The 22152-nt window shown below is 40.2% G+C and overlaps 1 protein-coding gene across 1 annotated transcript; it reads left to right on the plus strand.

The window, feature by feature from the left end:
* The first annotated feature begins 1000 nt into the window (after positions 1-1000).
* On the plus strand, positions 1001-19472 carry ldb1b (LIM-domain binding 1b). Its single transcript, XM_055040915.1, has 11 exons — positions 1001-1087; positions 9650-9752; positions 10726-10770; positions 10956-11031; positions 11130-11232; positions 13670-13842; positions 13923-14045; positions 14116-14199; positions 16124-16247; positions 16333-16481; positions 17334-19472. Exons 1-11 carry the CDS (start codon positions 1054-1056, stop codon positions 17562-17564), a joined length of 1245 nt encoding a protein of 414 aa, XP_054896890.1. The 5' UTR covers positions 1001-1053; the 3' UTR covers positions 17565-19472.
* Positions 19473-22152: the final 2680 nt, after the last annotated feature.

The following is a 22152-nucleotide window of genomic DNA, read 5'->3' on the forward strand; positions in this document are numbered from 1 at the left end:
ATTCACAAAATAATGTTTTATTGCACGTTTGCATCGGTAAATGGTAAAGAAAAAGAAAAATCTCAGAAATCTTCAGCATAAATCAAATGGAGAGCCAAGTAATAAATACTGAAACTTGTGGCAATATTGCTACGATTTTATTTACTTTGAATTTTGATAGAATGTCTCTGATATTACGGTACTGTTGCATAAATGAATGAAGAAATTTGCAAGTCCAAAGTGAGTATTATGTTTTCCAGTCTGATGACAGTTTGATTGCTTTTACCCCAAAAGTGTTTACTCTACTCGTCAGTGATAAATTCCACATTAGTGCTTTTGTTTCTTCGTCTTATTTAGTAAAAGTGAAGAACTTAAGCCGCTGAATGTTTAACTTCTGATAGCCGCCGACCAGCGAAAGAAGATTACCAGAGAAGATATCTCTCGTGTGGAGCAGCAGGATAATCTGGGGCCGTGTTTGAAGGGGTCGCTGCACTTGAGGAAAGAAATGTCCTGTTTGACCATTAGCCACTCGCAATGTTTTGGGTGAAGCATATTTACAGACAATGGTGTTTTCATCCTCAGTGCAAAACCTATTTATATTTTGTGCAGCTTTGGCTGAATTACTACTGTGAATAGTAGCAATTCAGCCAAAGAAAGAAAGAAATGGGAAAAAAAACAGCAGTTAGCAGAAGTCGGCTCAGATCAGATTAATCAGGACGGTCTCCTGCAGACAGAACCGACACGAGGCTGTCCTCGGATCCCAGCTGAGGGGAGGGCGACGGGGACGGTTGTTATCAGAAGTTGGGCAGATGCATGTGGCGCTCAGTTTCCTGTTGACGAGCAAGTGGAAGTGGCATGCTGCACACATTTGCACGTGGCTGCACGCGCGCGCACATCAACACCCAGTGGCACATGCACATGGACACTGCAGGCAGCCCCCGCACCCCCCTCTCGATGTGCCCCTGAGCCTGACAGTCTGGACATGGGAGATATCAGAGAGTGGGAGAGGCATGAAAACACAGCGTCTGAGTTAGATCCGGGTATAGCTGTGAAAGTGCATTTGTAGGTGACAAAATGGCGATGTCAGAGCAGCTTGAGTCCGAAGGAGGTAAGGTTTTGTTTGATTTTTTTTTCCTTCCTTATTCTCATAGTCCTTCTCGTTCCTGATTTGTGAGCAAAAAAAAAAAAAAAAAAAAACATCAGATGTATTTAACTTTAGTTTGTCTTATCAACCAGAGCAGTGGAGAAAATAAAAAGTTCAGCCCATTCCAGCACGGTTATTTGATTACTCCTGGTTATTCAGCACCAACTTGTGCCAGCTTTAATCACTTCACAGACATGGATTTGTGGCTTTAGGTGTGACTGTGCAGCTGGAAGTGTAGCTGGTGAAATGAAGGTTAGGCGTCTGTGTGCGTGTGTGTGTGTGCCTCGCTGCTTGGGGTGGTGGCTGAAGATAAGGCCGACCCTATGCCTGAGAGCGAAAGAGACGGTGTGTGTAAGCCCTTCAAGCCTTATCCCGGCACACCTCCCACCCCCACCTCCTCTCCATCACTTCGCTGCACACATGTCCACACACACATCCACACGCAGCGGGGATTAACCCTGTCATGTACCATTTCAATGGGGAAGCTTTGGAGACACACACACACACAGACTCACACAGGATTAACTCTTGTGTGTCCATTTCCATGGGTTTCTTCGCCGCTCTCCGGTTGTGTCGGTGTAGACTGCTCGAGTTTCCATGGTGACAGGGGCCAGTGAATGTAAGATAGGAAAATCCACATAAGTCACCCGCAACAGACACTCTGAGCTACTATTGACTACAGCTCCCCTGGTGCTAGACTCACAAAGATGCTGCCAAAGGACTGACAGGAGGCTTGTGAGCTGTGAAGTGCTCATGAAACAGGCTTACTTTGGTCAGAAGCAACAAACATGAAGTCAGCTTGAGCTTCTGCTGCTGCTGCTGGTCGGGTGAGAGACGAGGCTTCCAGCAGATTATCCTCTGTAAATGAGTAACACCGCAACTTATTATATATTTGTCTTATACACAAGAGTCTGCAGAGGTAAAACCGTAGACTGTGCTCAGGTCAAATATAACCTGTTTGTTAAGTTTAGGTAACGTTTGCTTTTCTCCACTGGAACAGAAACAATTATTTTAACGCGACAAAATAAAATGTACATACACACATTTGTGTGTGTATGTTATTTTAAAATGTTTAATACATGGTTTGATTTTTCATTTGCACCTGCTATTCTGGAATTATTTATCATTTATAACCACGCTTATTCAGTTGTATGTATGTCTGTTTATATATATGTCTGTTTATATATATATATATATATATATATATATATATATATATATATATATATATATATATATATATATATATATATATATATATATATATATATATATATATATATATATATATATATATACGAAAAAGAATGTCTCATAGATCTGACAAACAAATAGATCCAAAATAAAGAGGGTTTGGCACAATTCCCTTATTAAAACTAAGTCATTTGGTCTCCTAACTGTTGAGGATAAATAGTTTTCTGTCTCTTGGACTAGTGAAAATGTACTCTTTATGCTCCAAAACAGGTTTCAGGGTGATTTATCTATTTATCCACAGGCAATGTTAGCATCTCTGCTAACAACTCCTTACAATAAATGGAACTAAAACAAAACAGAGAAGAAATCTGGAGAGCACAATTATAAAAATGGGTTAAACCAGCAGCAATAAAAACATTTGTGAGCAGAACAAATGCATTTTTGTTTGCTTATTCTTGAAGCACTTTTGTTATATATATATTTTTTTTAAGAAAGAGATTTACGCAACTGTAACTCATTGCTGCATTAGTCAATTAAAGCAGTGGTTATCCTAAATGTGTTATCGTCTGAAAGTGATTGTTCAGCATTATTCATAACCACGCTTGTTCAGTTGGACAACACAAGTGGGAAAAGCCAGACCACACAGTGACGCTCTCCACAGAGATTTAATTGCATGTTCAGAATGAGTGATTGCAGCAAATTTAACGCTTGCATTGACTGTCGCCAGTGTGAGAGAAGCGATAGCTGCAAGTCAATGACTCAATGCAGTCTACTGGACTTCCTTAGAGAAAAGAAAAAGTTTACCAATTTGAATAATAAGCTGAACTTGATAGGATGTGCTTGTCTTGGAATATGTCAAGTTGGGATGAATTTTCTTTTTCATTACTGCAAAAAGCCTGGAGATGACGTGTTGTGAACTGGCTGCTTATAAATAAACTGAATTTCACTGAATTAGTAAATGGCAACAAAAAAAAAAACATCTTATTCCAGCAGCTTTTTCCAGTATTTAGCCAAAAGAGGAAAATCATTTGGTTGGTAAAAGCAATGAGATCTTTTCTAACATGAATTGAATCATCATTTTTATTCAGTATGCATAAAATCAGCCCTCCAAATGTCTAGTTTTCTGTTTTCAACCATGGCTCTCAAAGAGTTTTTCTAGTCTTATAAAGTTGTTGTCTTTTGCTTAAGTTTTATTTTTAGGCCGGTCTCCAAAACTAAGTATTTTCTTTATTAAGCCACCCGACTCTCGTCTATTAATTTATAGAAGAAAGTAACCAAAGCTCAACTGATGAGTCGGTTTTATAATTTTTCTGCACTTTTTATGTTTTTATTTTTTATTGTAACAAAATCTATGTCTCGTTTTTTGTACTTTGTTTGAATTCAAAGATGAAAAAGCAGACAGACATGAATTGTGGTTTTGATGATTCTCAAGCATCTGTTGCCCAAAAGCTCTGCTAAAGTCTATATTATGTTGTTAAGAAAAGGAAATAAGTCGAGGTCAAAGTGCCAGGGGACAGGACTGAGTTCCATACACCACTGTCTAATTGTTACGTTACGGCACGTCGATTGACGTCAGAAATGAAAAAGCTACTTCGAAAATGTGACACCTGACCTGGAAACAGATGCATCAATTATTTGACAGAACCTCATCAGAAAGAGTCTCAGGAGGATGGTGACCTAATTATGCAACAAATAGATGTAAAACCTTTAGCCACCCTGTCATGTGGGCTGAATAATGTGAGTGTGAAATTATTGTTAATGTGTATAAAATAATGAGCAGTGAGTAAAACATGGTGGAGGATGTGTCGTGGTGTAAGGACGACTTACACGTGTTTCAATAGAAAGTAAATTACAGATTTTCAGCTGGAATGCAGTTGGTGTTATTCCTAGATCTAACTCCCAACTTCTAAGGCAAATTAAAGTGAATATCTCAAGCTGGAGCAAAACATTTTTGAAGCAGTGTGGACCTAACCTGGCCATTGCCTTTATATGCAAATTCGCTTGATTTTCATCTCCCTTCACTGCTCTGTCTGGACTTTCTCCCATTGACTTGGATTTCCCTGGTAGAATTTCAACCGGGCCAATCAGGGAACAAAAGGTGAAGTTGTGAACGATAATGTTGATTTTCTTCAGAATTGAACTCTGCCTGTAGTTTTAGCAAAGGTAACAGAGGAAGTAGCGAGGAAAGCCATTGAGTCCTTGTTGACCATGTTTCTAAAAATTAAATTGACTTTAACAGCCACCTGGTTCAGCAGATGGTTGTTTGCAGCGCAGGTTTCATAGCAGCTTTCATCACGCTTTTTATACGTCACTTACTGCTGTTAGCAATTGGGTAAAATTGAAAACTTCAACAGACGCCACACCTCCAGCAAAAAATCGCTTCTCGCTCGCCACGCGTCCAGTCCCTCTGAACGAGGCAGAGGGTAGAACAAGGGGCTGGTTTTTTACCAGGCTAGTGTAGATCACACCTACAGGAAAAATAGACCCAAAACAAAATAAATTATTCACGGTTCTTCTTCAGAAAAAAAGCTGTCTGGGTAAAAAAATAATAATTATTAATAAAATCACTCTTTTGAAAAATCATTTTTGCAGGCTATCTGCTAAATGTGTAACCAGAGCAGGATCTGTGTCGGCACAAAGTTGAGCTTGTTTTCCATGTGGCTTCCCTTCATCCCTGGTCCTGTTAGGAGCATCCACTGACACGATCTTAAGCTGCGGTCATGGAAAGTGTCTGGTTTGCAACTTCATGTTCTCATCTTTGCTGATTGCAGATGTTTTGGTTTTGATGGCTTCCTCAGGCCACGTTCTTTAGTTTTTAATGTAGGTGTCTTAGCTAACAGAGCAGAGGCTAGAATGAGTCCGCGGTTCTTCACTGGCAAGAGTACGGGCTGCTGCATCCTGCCTCAAATATCTCCGCGATTTGTTCACGAGCGACATATGGTGGAGCTGGGAATGGATAGATGGTCTGGGACCTCATCTCTTGCAACACTGCAGTGCTCTGTTCTGTAGTGGTGAAGAGAGAGCTTTGGCAAAGGGCAAAGCTGTTGAATTACCAGTCCTGAAATGGTTCAGGGATGAGCTTAACTCTGTGGCGTCGCAGGGCTCAGCCTTAAGAGATCTACCTTTCATTTCTATACCATTCAGATCAAATCATCCTGCGTTCAACTACTGGTAGCAGACGGATCAACAGGGGAACTGTACTCCTACTATATAAAATACTAAATAAATGCAATGATCACATACTTTCACTTTTTTTTTTAAGTATACAGAACATTTCTCAACTATTATACCCTCTGTCTTTAAATTCAATCATGCATATGCTAGTAAATATGAAGGTGATTTCAGCATCTAGCCTTAACCTCTTTCTGTCTGGTAGCAAAAATGATAAATGTGGCTGACAGTGTTACTTTGTGCACCTGTTCATGTGCATCCAAAGAAGTCAGTAGGAGGTCCAGACATTTGATCAGGATGAAACCTGGAGGTTTTCTGGGTGCACCAACTTGAAGCAGACCCCAGGGCAGACCCAGAGCTCACTGTAGGGACTTTATACGATTACCCAGAATGAGTTTGAAAGTGTTGCTGAGGAGAGGGATGTCCAGGCTTTCCTGCTGGAATCTCACTCTCGTGAATGGATATAGGTGAGCAGAAGACAATGGATGAATGAACGTCAGGTCTTCCAATACGCTGTGTATTTTCTTGTAAGAGGAGATATATCTCCTCTTACAAACCTGTTAGATACAGAAATGAAAGGTGGCCCAAGACATTTGTGCTGTATTGCATCTGTAAAAATAAGGAGGCATAAAAATGTAGAAAATTGCTGGCTTTAGTCTGACCCTACTTGTTCTTTTTATATTTCAACCTTGGCCTTATGGGTGGGATCTCGCTGGCTGTGATCTGAATATCTGATTATAAATTGAGGCGATTTAAGCCGATTTAGAAGCCTGTGGGATTCTCCTTTTGGCTTAGCATCTTTGTACGTGTGTGTGTTCATTAATGTGTGTGTGTGTGTGTGTGTGTTTGTGTGTGTGTGTATGTGTCTGCAGTCTGAGCAGAAACTTGTGGAGAGAAGACTTACCCTGTTGATGGATCTGGCTTGTCCACCTTGGAGACAGTTCAGTGTACAAACTTTTAAAACGCAATTAAGTCGAACCGCTTCGGTCCCATACCTTCTGTGAAAGTTTAGAAGATTTTAATCTTCCTCAGACTGATCGTGTTGCTGCATCAGCAGTGCTTGCATCACACTGAATGAGCCCAGTGTGTGCGGCCAGGGCTCTCCGGCTGTCCCAGTTCGGCTGTTAGGAGCAAGTTGATGTGCACTAATTAGGCAAACATGAAAACCACTTTGCAGTCAACATGATCTTTGTTTCCACGCAAATTTCCAGTCAGCTGCATTAGGCCAATTCTCATCTGTGTCAGTTAGGAGGAAGAGATGGGATGCAGGGCGGAGGAAGGGGAAAAATGCTTACCAGACAACCTTTATGTGCAGTTGTGCATTAAAGGGGGAGGTGGTGGTGGTGGACAAGGAGGAGGAGAAGAAGAAGAAGAAGAAGAAGACGAAGAGGAAGGAAAACCGGGGGGAGAGGGTGGCTGACTGTGCTGGGCAGAGAAGAGAGGAGCAAATGCATTGCAGACGGAAAGGAGGAGGGCCTACAGCTATTGTTCATGTCCTCCCGTGAACAAAGGGCTCATCGGGGTCCGTATGTAAACCCACAGCAGGCTCCAGTCCACGGACGAGGCCTCATGCGGGACAAAACATAAAACTACCGACTCCCGAAATTTCGGCCTTATTCCGCCGTTCCCTCTCGGTCTGAGGAGATTTTCTTTTATTGATCCTGTTGGGAAAGGACGTATTGTTGTGTGGGTACGTTGCGTCCTGCGGGCCTATCCGTTTTTACGCACGGAGCGTACACACGGTCTATCATCACGGATCTGTAAACATCAATTTTCTGATTGGACTTCTTCGCAGGTAAAAGGTCACTTTTCCAGCCGAAAGACAGTTTTTCTACTGTGAAACGCGACTCCTTGTGCGATCAAATGCGGTTGACGAGCACTCGCGGTGGAAACTTATCGCCATTTAATGGGAGATTTGCCGTAGAGAAGGAATAAAACGTCAAGGCGTTAGCCAAACGGCTATCTGCTAACGGCTAAACTAGCCTGCCCGTCAAAGGCCTGCGAGGTAGTGTTGTAGTTGTGAAAGGTGTAAGGGTTATTTCTCTTCTATAACTTGGTAATTAAACGAACCTTCTATTTGGTACAAAGGTGTAGGTTTTATGTTGTGTTGCAGATATTCCCAGTTTTCTCGCATGTAGCTCTTGTAGCGTAGCTTAGCTGGTGGCTAAGTGCTAACATTATGCGATGGCTGCCTTTCTAATTGCCTTTGTAACCAATTCTTGTAACTTTGCAGTGAAATGTTTCAGCGGCGTAAAGTTGAAACACGCATTACAGATGCGTAAAGTGTAACAAAGACGATGGGAAGAAATATAAAAGCCTATGACTCGGGTAGTTTGCTTGCTTTCTCCCAAAAAAAACGCTAATGGAAACCACAGTGGCCGTCTGTGACGAAACCAATCTAAGAAAACTAGAAAAGTGAGGAGTGATTGGTCTTCAGGTGACAGGAGATCGATGCTGTTGAATCCGAGCTGTTTAAGGCTTCCACGCCTCTTTGGGGTTCGGGTTCAGGTTGAAGTTTGACTGCATGGTTTGCGTGAAACACATGAACATGTACAGTATGTATACATAAACCGTGTGTAATGTGTTGTTTGCTTGTAAGAGAGAGAGGAGCGTGATTCCCAGTGGAGGAAGTGGAGTCCAGCTGATGCGATTGTGACTGACTGTCATTAACCGCTAACAGGAGAGGAGAGGAGCTAATGGAGCTTTCAACAACTAATGGACACATACCCATTGATTATTTATTTATTTCTTGATCTGGCGGTGCATGCAGCCTGTGTCGTGGTGTTGCAATCCAAACTGCTTGTTGTTCCTTAAAGAGCAGACAGAGCTTCAGATGAATGATGAGTGTTTTATTGCTTTTCTTCCTGGCTGAAGATGGGGGAACCTGTTTTAAAAGGCCTGTTTGTTCACCTGTAGGTTTCTAACTTTCCCCACATGCTCCCTGGAGTCTACAGTACACCTGGTGTGCATACTTGACTGCCATCAGGCCTGCTTTAGATTTATGGGATTTTTATCTTTTACTGACAAACCTGAATGAATAGTTTAAGGGGAAACTTAATACACGTCCTTTTAAACAACAGTGTTAACTCTTGAGAATTTTACTGCTAACTCAAACTAGGAAAGACGTTTTTTGTTTGTTTGTTCGTTTTAATTTGAATTTCACATTAGTATCTTTATTTTTTGCAATTACTTGTTCTACAGATGCACCAATGAGTCAGACTGTCAGTTTTCCCATAACGAGATGTGATTGGTGTTTGGCAGAACAGATGCCAGAAAATCTGCCAGTTTTTTTTGCCCCTTTCTCAAGGGGTATTTATTCTGTCACTTGTATTTTAGTAACCAACTACAGTGCAAGTAGTTGGTTATTTTCATAAGGTACAGGGCAGGTTATATAGTGATTTAAAAAATCCTCTTTGTTTTTTTTTAACTTTTCTTCCGACACTATATCATAATGAAAAAACATGCACTGGGCTGTCCCAGTTGATTAAAAAGTGCATCACCTGTTGGTTGAGTTTTTAATTTTTTTTTGAATACCCCCCAAAAATAAAAAAAATCCTGACCAGAATTGATCAAGGGGAAAGTTTTGGATTTCAATTGATTGATGTATGTCTGTTCAATAGTAACAAGACAGGGACGTTAAGGAGGAGGGGCCTCACCATGGTGACCGTGGGGTCATGACACCTACGCCGCCATGCCTGGATGGTCTTTATGACGGAGCTGGGCAGTTATTGTAAAAAGAAAAAGGGATGGGAACTGTTTGTGTCTGGCAGAGACATCAGCCTGTTTTATGAGTGTCGAGGACATGTGGTCTGCTGGTATTTTTATATTTAGAGGTGTTTTCATGGAGATGGGATGGTGGAGAGGCGGAGGATTAGCTTATGTGCGAGGAGGAGGATGCCTCTTCACCGTCTTTGTGTCACTAAAACAGACACGTACCTGCTGCGTCGGGCTGACGTCCACATGTGCTGCTACACCAGATGAGCCCATTAATCAACTTGTACTGAAGACATTGTTGCACCAAAGACTAGAATAATTTAGCTTTTGTCTCAGAGCACTGGGCGTTACTGTTCCTCGTAATCGCTGCTGTAGTCTGTCTAGTTTCCTTTTTACTGTCACAGATATTTATGTTTTTCCTCTCTTGTGTGTCTTCATGTCATCCAGGCTGTTCCTCCAAGTCGTTCAAGCTGTACTCCCCCAAGGAGCCCCCCAACGGTAGCACTTTCCCCCCTTTCCACCCCGGCACCATGCTGGACAGAGACGTGGGGTGAGTTTCCTGCCCTTTTGTACGTTTCAAATATCTAATGCTGGTGTTTGTAGCTTTGTCAACCATATTGTATTTACAATGAGAGCACAACAGGGATTTAATCATGTTGCACTCGTATTTGTCTGATGTACATTAATGTGTAGTATTTGATGAAGAAATGTTGTGACCTTTCTCATCATCGTCGTTTTTGTGTAAATGTCTGATTTATATTTATACAGTATGATAAAGAAAGATGAGCCAGGTGTATGATTGTTTTCATTCTAGACTGTAGATGATTTCTTGGTGCATCTCTAGTCACTCATCACCCAGAGCAATAGCTTAAGTCAGACTGCGACTTAATTGGTGTTCAGAAAGTAGTCTAAATTTATTGGACTGTGGAACATAATTATTTTTCTTGATTTAAAAAGGAAGTGATGGGCTAATTTTGGAAGCCTGTTGTTTTGAAAAGATGAACCAACTCCTGGTTAGACTTTTAAACATCCAGATGCAGCTTTCAAAGTCTTTGTGCCATTTGTTGTGTTTATGATTAAATACCCATCAAAAGTCAACATTGTAATGACAGGAAAAAAAGCTTCTAAACTTTAATTCATTTGAGACATTTATAGCAGTTTTTACAGTTTTATGGCATCTATAAAAACAACTGAGTATAGAAGATATTTAATTAAATAGTAATAAAGAAGAAAAACAGCATTTTTTTTCCCCATTTGATGAAAAATGAAGTAATTATGAACCTGAAGTAAAAGCAGTTTTTCTGCCGGATGAAGAAAAACATTTTTTTTTCCTGAAATTGTTAATATTGTGGATGTATTGCGTAGATACCCATTTGCTGCTCCATGTTTCTTTTTTAATAAAACACAGGTTAAGATATTTGAGTGCTTGTTATATTTTCTTTGAATTCTGCTCATGTATTTTCTAGTGAAGATGAACAAGCATGTCGCTAAAGTTTAGTGAAATGACCTCCTTGTTTTTCCAGTCCCACTCCGATGTATCCGCCCTCATACATGGAGCCAGGAATAGGGTAAGGCAACACTGTTTCCTGTTCCCTTCAGCTAGTGTTGATGTGGTGTTTTAATGTGTTTTACAGCAGCTGTCAACTCCTCCCCTTTAAATTAAGACTTAGTCAGAGAAACACTTGAATGTACAAGTACTTTATCTTCATCCCTGCTTTCTTACTCATCTTGTGTTTTTTGTGCTGTAACGCAGGAGGCACACACCATATGGTAACCAAACAGACTACAGAATATTTGAGCTCAACAAGCGACTACAGAACTGGACAGAGGTTTGTGTCCAACTGGATGCACGAACACACACCCAGAAATGGACACACAAACAGTTGTGGTAATTCTTGTGTGCCGGTTTCTTCAAATTGTCCTCTAGGAGTGCGACAACCTGTGGTGGGATGCTTTTACTACAGAATTCTTTGAAGATGATGCCATGTTGACCATCACTTTCTGTCTGGAAGACGGTCCCAAACGTTACAGTAAGGAACAAACGTTACTTGAGTTGTAGTCTGCTAATGAGCCCCTATTCTCGACCCTAAACATTTTCCAGCGACAACCTTTATTTATCCACATTAACTACAGATTCAATTATATATTTATGATTATCTATGCAATTACAGACTATCATGTCACACTGCATGAGAGCATTAACCTCTGTTCTGCTACAATGTGGAGTATAAAATACAGAGTTGCAAGTCTACTAATAACAGCAGATACAGGCTCAGCAGAGACTGCAACCACTGTTGTTGACACACGTCTTATTAGAGCAGGAGGAGTTCTGGGAAATGTTCAGAGCAAAGACAGTAATAAAATGTTTGTCACAGTAGCATTCACAATGTGCATTTCTTTGAGATTTCTACTTTTTTTTTCTTGATATTTGACCTCTGTCTGTTATTAGGTGTGAGCCACTAGAAGATTCTTGCAATATGACAACATGAATATAGAGATACCAGTATGTGTATACAAAAAAAATTGTAGCAAATAGTTCTCATGATCTAGAAGCAACCATCTACAAAATTTAGAAAACACTAGCCTGATTAAAAACAGCCCCTGTTCCTCGCTTTGTTCAGAATAAGCACAAAACAAAGAGATCTGGACTCTTTGCTATTGAGAAACGATTGCTTCGTGGAGGCATGGACTCTGCTGAAGTTTAAAAGACTGGGTTTGATTTGACCAAATCACCAGCATTTGGCCGTGACGCATGTAATTCGCCAGCTACGCTATGAAGCTCACCGGAAATTTGCTGGGAAAACACAGAGTTGAATGCTTTTTCTTTGATTTTTGTTGTCTTCTGGTGAAATGGATACTCTAATAGGAGGCGTGTGGTACCATGGCTTTCTGTGTTTTAATTCCGTATTTTTTCAAACAACCAAATTACTGTTTATTGTGAGGGGGAAACAGTGTACCACAGTGGCCAGCCGACCAGCAGTGTCAGTTCAGTGGTTTTAAGACCTTGACACTCAGTTTTTTTCAGCTCTGTTGCACCGACTAACCAGAGGTCACTGGTTACATATTTCAAATATTTCCTTTTGGTTTTTTCACAACAACGTTTTTATGGATAAAAGCCATAAATAGCACAGCGCGATCCCAGCTTTAGAGACCAAACACCCCAAACCAGCCACTGGTTCTTTGGAACATCTTAACTGCGTGGCGTTAAATTCCTCTCCTTGTGGGTCGGCCTGCTGCATGCTGAAGAGATAATGCAAGCATTTCAAATAGTTGTGTTGGAGTAGAGATTTATCTGCAGCGTGTCTGTGATTGTTTTTGTGTTGCTATGGCAAATAATGCACCGCCTCAAGATCTACAATGTTTTCTTACCTGAAGGAGTCTGTTTTAAATGAGACTTAAAACAACAACAAACAAAAATTAAAAACTTTATTTTCTATACTTGGACATATGCCTAGTTTTAAATGTCTGTCTTTCAGCTGGGACAGTGGTTAGAAATGGTTATACGATTCCAATCAGAAATGGCTCAACCTTTCTAATAGTGTTTGTCATCATTAGTTTTCGGGTCCTGTTGTTTTCTGATTTCTCATTTTTAGCCCAAGTGAGCACTGCAATGCCTGTCATCTCCAAAGTGTGACACCTTCGTCTGTTGCTGTAAAAATTAATCAAAAGGGGAGTTTTGTTAAATAAGTTTAAAGCACTCATGAGACACAGATTGATTTCTGGTCATTTTGCAATTCATCCTGAAATTTTTTATAACTTTAGCTGTTCAACAATAAACTATGTATCTTAATAAAACAAACAAAAGTTGTCCAATTTTCCAACGTGCTTGGTGGCCTTTATATTTTCTTATTCTATTTATTTATTTAGGTCATTCTCATGGTGGGTCGCCTGTTTTTTTTAAAAACCTTTTACTTTTTTTCAGCCAAGTCCAACCAATACCAGTGGCGGTTTTGGAAAAAGTCAAAGCATGCGTAGTTAAAGAAGGAGGCAAAAAGAGACTGAAGATGAGCTTTTCATTTCATCTAACATTTTTTCATTTTGCAAAGAGTTTAAATTTGTCTGTGTCTTTTTTTTGTTTTTGTTTTTTATTTTTTGAAAGTCTTCAATACTCATTCTGTAATCTATTCTCCATTAATATGGAACAAACTTCCAGAAAACTGATGAAACAGAGTCCCTTTAAATCAAAGTTAATACCAATTCAGAGTTGCTTTGATTGTGGAAGATGGATCAATGTGTTTGATGTACGTTTGTTTGGTGATTTTGAAGATGGCATTTGACAAAATGTTTATTGCTTGCTTCATAATTGACTTTTCTTCTCTTTGTCAATTTATTGTACTGGAGTGTCAAACAAACTGTTATATAACAGGATCATTTAGACCAGTGTCTCAAATTGGATCTGCATATATTAGTTTTTGCTGTTTTCTGGTCAACAGTTTTTCACATCTGTTTTGTTTTTTTTTCCTCCAGCGATTGGTCGGACGTTAATTCCAAGGTACTTCCGGAGTATATTTGAGGGCGGGGCCACTGAGCTCTACTACGTGCTGAAACATCCCAAGGAATCCTTCCACAATAACTTTGTTTCCCTTGACTGTGATCAGTGCACTATGGTCACTCAAAATGGAAAGCCCATGTTCACACAGGTACGTCGGTAACGTTTTGTCAGGAGAGATTTTCTTCTTCACAGCCTTGCAGGCTGAATCTGTCCTCTGAACCTCTGCAGGTGTGTGTAGAGGGCCGCTTGTACCTGGAATTCATGTTTGATGACATGATGCGGATAAAGACGTGGCACTTCAGCATCAGACAGCACCGTGAACTCATCCCCCGCAGTATACTGGCCATGCACGTAAGTGAGGGACTGGGCGATACGTTGTAAGATGGGCGTCATTTAAAGTAGTTTTTTAATCTCATTACAGGCCCAAGACCCACAGATGCTTGACCAGCTGTCCAAAAACATAACAAGATGTGGCCTGTCAAACTCCACCCTCAACTACCTCCGGGTAAGGGAAGCAAGGGCACGCTTTTTTTTTTGTTTTTCATTCGATTCGCACCACAAAGCTGACTTTTATAGATGAAAATATCAGCAGGTTAATGCTGCAAAATCCTCTGGTCTTGTTCGAGTCTGTATGCTCACTTGATTCATCAATCACTAAATTAGTTGACAATTATTTCAATAATTATTAGTGCAATTAATCATTTCAGGCCTGCTTGATTGTTTGTGTCTTCAGAATGAGCATCTTTGTTATGTTCTCGTTTTGAAATGACAGGAGATTTCTAGAACAAACCTGTTCTGTTGGGTTGTCCTTGCTGGTTTAGTGATGATACAAAGCTCAGTTTATTTCTCTTTTTTTTTTTTTTTTTTGGCTTAAGATCAACAGCTTTGCCTACACCAGCACGTTATTCCAAGTTTAGAAGTTTCAGCGCTTTCAGAGAGCCGCAGCACACAGAGCGAAGCAGGAAGTTTTTAAGTGTAGTTTTCTTAATGTGTACGATGTTCTGACGAACTCTTGCTGGATGCTTCTTTGTGAGGCTGTCTTGACGCTTACCTTGCAGCTTTTTGTTTGGTAAGAACTGGGAAAGCTCTGTCTGCGCCTTAACTCGGGTCACTGCGTCTGTGTGCGAGTCCTGCTCCTGCTGTCAGTAAGCAGAGGCTGCAGCAGCAGAAATACAGACATTCAGCGGGCCTTTTGTTGTCGTTTTAAAAAATAATACCACTGTGCATTCACTAGCATTAAGTAAAGCTGTGGATGATGGAAAAATCCTGAAAGCTATTATGGAATTACTTCCTTCAAAATGAATAGGTAGTTTTCTATTTATGCTGGTAATGTTTACGTTTTGTTACCAAAGACTTATTAATATGTAGCTAAATGACAGAGTTGCTTTCTATATATAAGTATATGAAAATATTAGAAGCAGTGGATAATAGATTGTTAATGCAACTCTTATGTGTACCAGGGAAGCCATATACGGAGCAAAAATAGTTAAAATAACTAGAAGAACTAAAACGGTTCTGAATTGGTATTAAAAGTTGAAGTGCAGGAGGTGTTTCATGAGGAAAATGGCCTTTAAAGGCCTGCAAAGTTGAATAAGAAGTGCTGCTTGACGTTGATGTAGGAAAGAACCCCGGCAGAAACTTTTGAACATATTGAAGCTGCTGCTTGTACTAGTATACAAGTTAGATTTCTTTAGCTGCACCAACATCTGTAGTCTAAAAATAGATTTTAAAAAGAGTTTGTTCTGAACCTTTCAACTAAAGCAGCGTCATGATGAGTTCCTTCATGATGAGTTCCTTCAGCTTCTTGCTGCATTTTCCTTTTGATAAATGTTTGATGAATCCTTTAGACTAGAATCTCGGCTTCATGTTGGATTTAATGATGGACTAATACTAAGGCCTTCAGCCTCAGTTCTGCATCCATGTTTTAAAAAATCCTATGAAAATGCAAATATTATGTCCGTATCTTCAGAAATAACATACAGAATAGATACATCAAACAAAATCATAAACAATACACTTAATAAATACAAATCATATATTTTGTGCCATGGAAATATCAAACCCCTTAAAGTTAGTTTGAATGTCTAATAATGAATGAAATGACTTCTGTTAACTGGTTCAGTCTTATATTTTAAATGTACTATTTTCTGAATTGTACATTTCTGTAGCAAACTCAATTGTTTGTTCAGACAAATTGATTTTGTATAATTGTTTGTGACAATAATATTTAAAGCTCTTTCAGAGGTTCACTTTATACGGTCCAGTTTCATTGCAGGAGTCTTATTTGAAGAATTGGATTGTTTAAAAATATGGGTTTGATTAATTTATTCTGCAGTTCAATGATACTGTAGCTTAAATTCTCTGTTTCATATTAAACTTTGTGTCGCCCTTGGTCAACCTGTTGCTTTCTGTCCTATTCCCTCCTGCAGCTGTGTGTTATTCTGGAGCCCATGCAGGAGCTGATGTCCAGACACAAGACATACAGTCTCAGCCCCAGAGACTGCCTCAAGACCTGCCTCTTCCAGAAATGGCAGAGGATGGTGGCACCGCCTGGTAAACCGGACGGACCGTGTAGATTCATAAACGCGCAATCAGCCTGACATTTGCGTAACCGTCGCTTTCTCTCCCGACTCGACAGCCGAGCCGTCGAGACAGGCCCCCAACAAGAGGCGGAAGCGTAAGATGTCAGGCGGCAGCACCATCAGCGGCGGAGGAGGGGCCAACAATAACAACAACAACAAAAAGAAGAGCCCCGGTAGCGGCTTCCCTCTGTCCAGCCAAGTTCCGGTCAGTACATTGTTGCCACCTAGTGTCAGCGCTTGGCTACTACAGGTTTTTAAAACATATGTTCATTCAGAGAAGGAAAAAAACCAGACAGGGCCTGGACAATATCATTGTGGAATACAGCAATGGTGATATTGATTTGCACTTAAGCCCTATTTCCTCCACTCTGTTCCTGTTATTTTCATCACAATGTTCTCATCACTCTGTGAGGTCTGACATCTCAGACAATAAAATCTATATGTGTCTGTGTTGTGAGCCAGGAAAGCCCATTTTGCTCTAAAAATGTATAATTAGGACGCAAAGCCTAAGATGGGGCCAATAAGGGTGCTTGAAATCCTTGGAAATGCTTGAATTTTAGCCAGGTGTTCTCAAGGTTTAGAAAGTACTTGATATTCAAAATGCACAGATTAGGAATAAGGTGCAATCTAAAGTTTGATTAAAGGTCTAAATTTGGAAAACGTTATTTATAGTTGAAACCAGATAAGTTAGATAATGAAAAGACAATTACATTATTTCTCTCTGTCCAAAGGTGACTCAGACTAAACTTACTCAGATTTACCAAAATTATTTGTTTGCTAACGACCAGGAAACTTGGTGAGAAGATTAATTTAAAAAAAAAAAATTTTTTTTTCAAGCCTTTTTTGGGCCAGTGAGATATATAGGGTGTGTATAAGCCATATTTCACTTATTGATACTGTGCTGACGATCACAGTTTGATCAGCTCTTAAAAGGAATACAAACACCACTTTGAATTTATTTTGGGTTTGTAGTTTCAATTTGATTTGAAAAAATGTTAAAGTGTACAAAGGAAAACTCAAATCTCCGCGCTAACAAAGCCCTGTGTCGTGACCGCAGGACGTGATGGTGGTGGGAGAGCCCACCCTGATGGGCGGGGAGTTCGGCGACGAGGACGAGCGTCTGATCACGAGGCTGGAGAACACGCAGTTCGACGCGGCCAACGGCATCGACGACGAGGACAGCTTCAACAACTCTCCGGCGCTGGGCTCCAACTCGCCCTGGAACAACAAGGCCCCTTCCAGCCAGGAGAGCAAGAGCGACAACCCCACCTCGCAGGCGTCCCAGTAGAGCCCCGGGGCGGGCCCCCCATAACCTCTATACAGACCCCTCTGTCAGCCCCCCCACCCTACCTCTATAGCCATGACTGCAGCCAAATTGGTCCATAGTCTGATTTGCAAACCAAACACAGCTGTAGCGCTCAGATTCACACCGCAGGTAGCCTGAAGGAGCTCCGTCTGTCCTCTGACTGAGCCAGAGAAATGTTTAGGCACTGTGTCCCAGCACTGTTTCTCTCTCTCTTTCTCTCTCTCCCCTCCTCCAACTTCTTACACAAAACGCCCCCGTCTGCTGTTGCTCGTTTTCATTTCCGGATGGGGACAGGGGTTGACGCGACCGAGAAGTAGCAGGAATTTATTCCACACAAGAATCAAGTACACTAACCCTATCGGAGACCAAGCGCTCGCACGGAGGGGTGGGCGGGGCCTGTGAGGGCGTGGCTTCACGGCGGTGGCGAGTCGCTACCCGTCATCTACACACGGCTCCGGATTGTGGCCCGCTCTGCCGATGCATAAGCCACCCTGCGTGTTGTGAGCGGAAGTGTGTGTGCGTGTGTGTGAAGAGAAAACCTGAAGTGTTTATCTGTGGCTTTGCTGAAGCAGACGGTTCAGAACGGAGCGTCGGTTTTCAAAACTAACACACTAGTATGAAGGCTGTTTTGAGGCACTAGGGCAATAACACATGTATATTCTCACCCATGCATACACGCATAACAGTAAAGATCATGATTGAAGGATTCTGAGTGCCCCCAGTGCCCCAACCATCCCTGATTAGACTACAGTGATTGCAGTCTTTCAAATGGAAAGCATTTACAACACACAAACACACACACAGCTACACATTTTAAGAGTTTTTATACAGTATATATATTTCCCTAGAATGTTTTTGTTTTATTTGTATTAAACGCCTTCATTTCAATTACTTTTCTTTTTATTTTCTACCAATACTGAAAAGCTACAGACCAAGGAGCAACGCAGGACTTTTATCCTCCTCTCCCCCCTAAAAAATATATTGTTTTTTTTTTTTATCTTTTATGTTTATAAAAGAGAAATAATTTAGTGTGGATGTTTTTATTTTGTCTTTTTGTTTTTTTTGGGAAATTTTTGTGTATTTGTGCTTGTATATTTAAGGTAGTAGCAAAGTTCTGTCTGACTGTAATAAAATGTATTCTTACTTAGATTTACCTAAAGCCATCCCGATCTAATGTAAAGAAACAAAAATAGGAAAAAGGAGAAAAAACACTCATGAACCTGTTCCCTCTTCCCCCCTGCTGTCTTTCCTCCTTCCTCTTTTTTTAAATAAAACTTGTGTAAATTAAATTACAAACCCCTGGGGGTACAATGGCACCATGGAAAGAGGATTTTTCTTAGTTTTTCTTTTGTTTTTTTTCTATTTATTTTTAAAAATTCACGCTTGTACTTTGATTAATCACAGCATCCCTGACAATTTTTCTGTATCTCGTCTTGATGTCGACGTGAATGTGCTCGGTGGCTTTTAGTTTTCCCTGTAACCTTCCTGTTTCATCACTGGCTAAGAAACAATCTTTTGTTTTTTGATTTTCTTTCTTTTTTTTAAAAAAATGGGTTTTATGTTAAATTTCTCTTATTTGTACAGTCTTGTTTATAACCAGCAGTGTCGCTAGCCATTTTAACATTAACTACAGTCTGCATATTTTGGTAACAGTGCTGAGTCTGTAAAGTCCAATAGAGAACAGCTCTGTTATTGGTTTGTACATTTGTGTTTTGTTTTTTTGGGAATTGATTCCAGCTGCATTTATGATTGACTTTGAATGGTGACTTGTACCTTCTCCAAACCCTGTAGAGAAATCTTTGTTTGATATATATTTTTTTGATTTGCTTAGTTTCTGCCCTTAATAATTAATGTATGGTACCAATAAAAAGATACATTTTCACTTTAAAACTGGTGTGGATGAGGAATATTTGTAAACGGCGCGAATGCTAGTACGAAAAGGATTGTCTTGTTCATGAGGTTTTGCATTTATCAATCATGTTAACTTTTAATAAGTAACTTATGATTCCAATTTAAGTGTTGGTGTAAAAGAGGAGCTCCTTTGTCACTACTACCCTTAAAAGTGGGTAAGAGAATCAAACATAATTCAGATAAGGCAGATATGTTGATTTTTATAAGGGGAAGAAGCTAAAAGGTTTCTCAACATATTTGCGTTTTGGACAGATGTGTTTTAAAACAACAAAGTGAGATGGATGATTGAAGAGGAAAAATGTCAGAAAACTGCAACAAATACTTAATAGTGATATATTCTATTGCGTTGGTGTGCTTCCTTAGCAAAGGCGGTGATAAAACTGGAGGGAACTGTAAAGTGCTGTGGATATTTTATTTCTGAACGGCTCTAGTAGGATTTTGTGTGTTGCTGCAGAGAGCAGCACAACCAGGTGGAGGCCAGTTTGGTCAAATTTCCTCCATTAATAAAATATTTTGTTTTTAATTGCAATTTTTCTGACATTCTAAAACAATAGAAGTGCAACAGAAAAGCTTTATTTTTTTTTTAACTACACTCAGCATATTTTTTGACAATGTTTTGAATTTCTCCAAGCATGAATGAATATGGACCCTGTTCCAAGTATACGGTATCTGTGCATGATCACACTCCCTATTTAATATACAGCAACCACACAACATACTACTATTTTTTTTTTAAAACAATTTTGCACCATTGCTAGCTGTCAAAGCTCATCGTCAATCCAGTTAGCAAACTGGCTTCAGGTTGCACAGCTGAGCCCCTCAGATCTCTGCTGGCTGCACCTGTCAATCAACGCCTCCTTTCAGTCCTCAAACAAATAAAAGCTAAGATGAGAAGACACCAGCAGCAGATTACAGTTCATGTTGATCATGACGCCTCCTGGGCAATGGTCATTTTTGGTATGGGCCAAGCGGACAGTTGCCCAGGGTGGCATTAGAAAGAGGGCAACAGATAAAACAAATAAAAGAACCCGAAAAGAGTTTCATGGCTGTGCAGTCGATGGGGAGTCGGTACCCTCTGCTTGCTGCGGAGAATATTGAGACTGTTGTTTATGCCACTCCAGAATTTCAGATCAAGTCAAGCAATTTATCTGGAGGACATTTACTAACCTCCCCTTCCCTTTCGGAGAGTATGTCTCACTAGAACGATACCCGCAGGCAGACCCAGAAGAGGCTGGAAGGAATCCAAGACTTCCTTGGATTCCTGGCTGAAGAGAATCAGCAGATCCTCCCTTCAAAAAGCAAACATTGAATGGATGATGATGGATGATGTCAACTCCTGGAGACGAAATGATCAAACATCACCAAAGCAAAAACCACAAAGGAAATCGTTGAGAACATTCCTGAAAAGAAGAACGGGCAAAACCAGAACCAGTACTACCAGTCAAACATGAAAGGCAAAATAAACAAAACACAAAAAGGGAAATCAAGTCAACCACTCCTAACACCAGATCCACTTCACTTCTCCAGGCAATCTGAACATGCCACCTTCAGCAAATCCCAAATAGTTTTTCTTTATCTAAGTCTTTAGTTCCTTTCTCCCAGAAAACTCCACAGCCAGACACCGAGGGGACGCTAGTGTCCTCTGAACAGTTATTGATCACCTGGCAAAACAATGATAAGGTTTCATGGGGGGAGGAAGTCAACAGTCTTGCCAGAGTGGCGCACGGAGAATAAACTGCTGGTCAGCGTCAATAAAACCGAGGAGGCGATCATTGATTTTGGAACAAAGAGTGACAAACGCCTCTAATTGAGCCGATGAAGAGTAAGTGAGCACGTTTAGACTCGGGGAGTCATTATCACAGTGGCTTTGTCATGGTGATTACATCTTCAGCATGTGATGAAGAGCCTGCACATCAGCTTTTCCTTTAAAGTGGAGCTTCGACAAGGCTTTGTCCGGCTTCTGGCCAGTGTGGCTGAAAGAAATGAGTTTTTATGTCATGTCTGACACGCAGCGAAAATAGAAAGTCCTCCATTCTTAATTAGGAACTGCTCCAAACTCTCATAAATTTGAGATTTAAATAAAATGATCCTGCCATAAGAATATATTGAGTTAAAGTTTTTTTTTTTCCACACATATTTTATATTTGGTCAAGTATTGCAAATTTGACCTAACTCGTCACCTCAAATCCAACTTTTGCAACAAGAAAGCAAGAACATTCAACCTGCTGGCAGTCCTTACACACACATACAAACCTATGTATGGTGAAGTACAGTCACATTCAATAAATTACAATATTACTGAAAACTTTATTTAAGTAATTCACTTCACATGTGGACTGTTTTCAAGCTGATACCTCAGTTCATTATGAAAGGTGCCTGCTAACGGATAATAAAAACGCAGCATTTTTAGACATTACATCAGGCCAATAAAAAAAATTATACAGAAATGCATGTAATAAAAGCATGTTTAAGGCTATTTTCAAATGATATTTTTGAAATATGATATACGCGCATATTGAGGGAGTGTAACATATGACATGTTTCTTTGTTTCACAAATTAAAAGGAAATTCTTAGCTGAGCAAAGACAATTCTGCATCACATTTCATTCTGTGAGCACTTTTCCATTTTGTTTACTGCACATCTGTGAATCCAATTTGG

This window comes from Poeciliopsis prolifica, unplaced genomic scaffold (genome assembly GCF_027474105.1).
Source record: "Poeciliopsis prolifica strain line A6 unplaced genomic scaffold, Auburn_PproV2 SCAFFOLD016, whole genome shotgun sequence".
In the NCBI taxonomy this organism is placed as follows: Eukaryota; Metazoa; Chordata; class Actinopteri; order Cyprinodontiformes; family Poeciliidae; genus Poeciliopsis; species Poeciliopsis prolifica.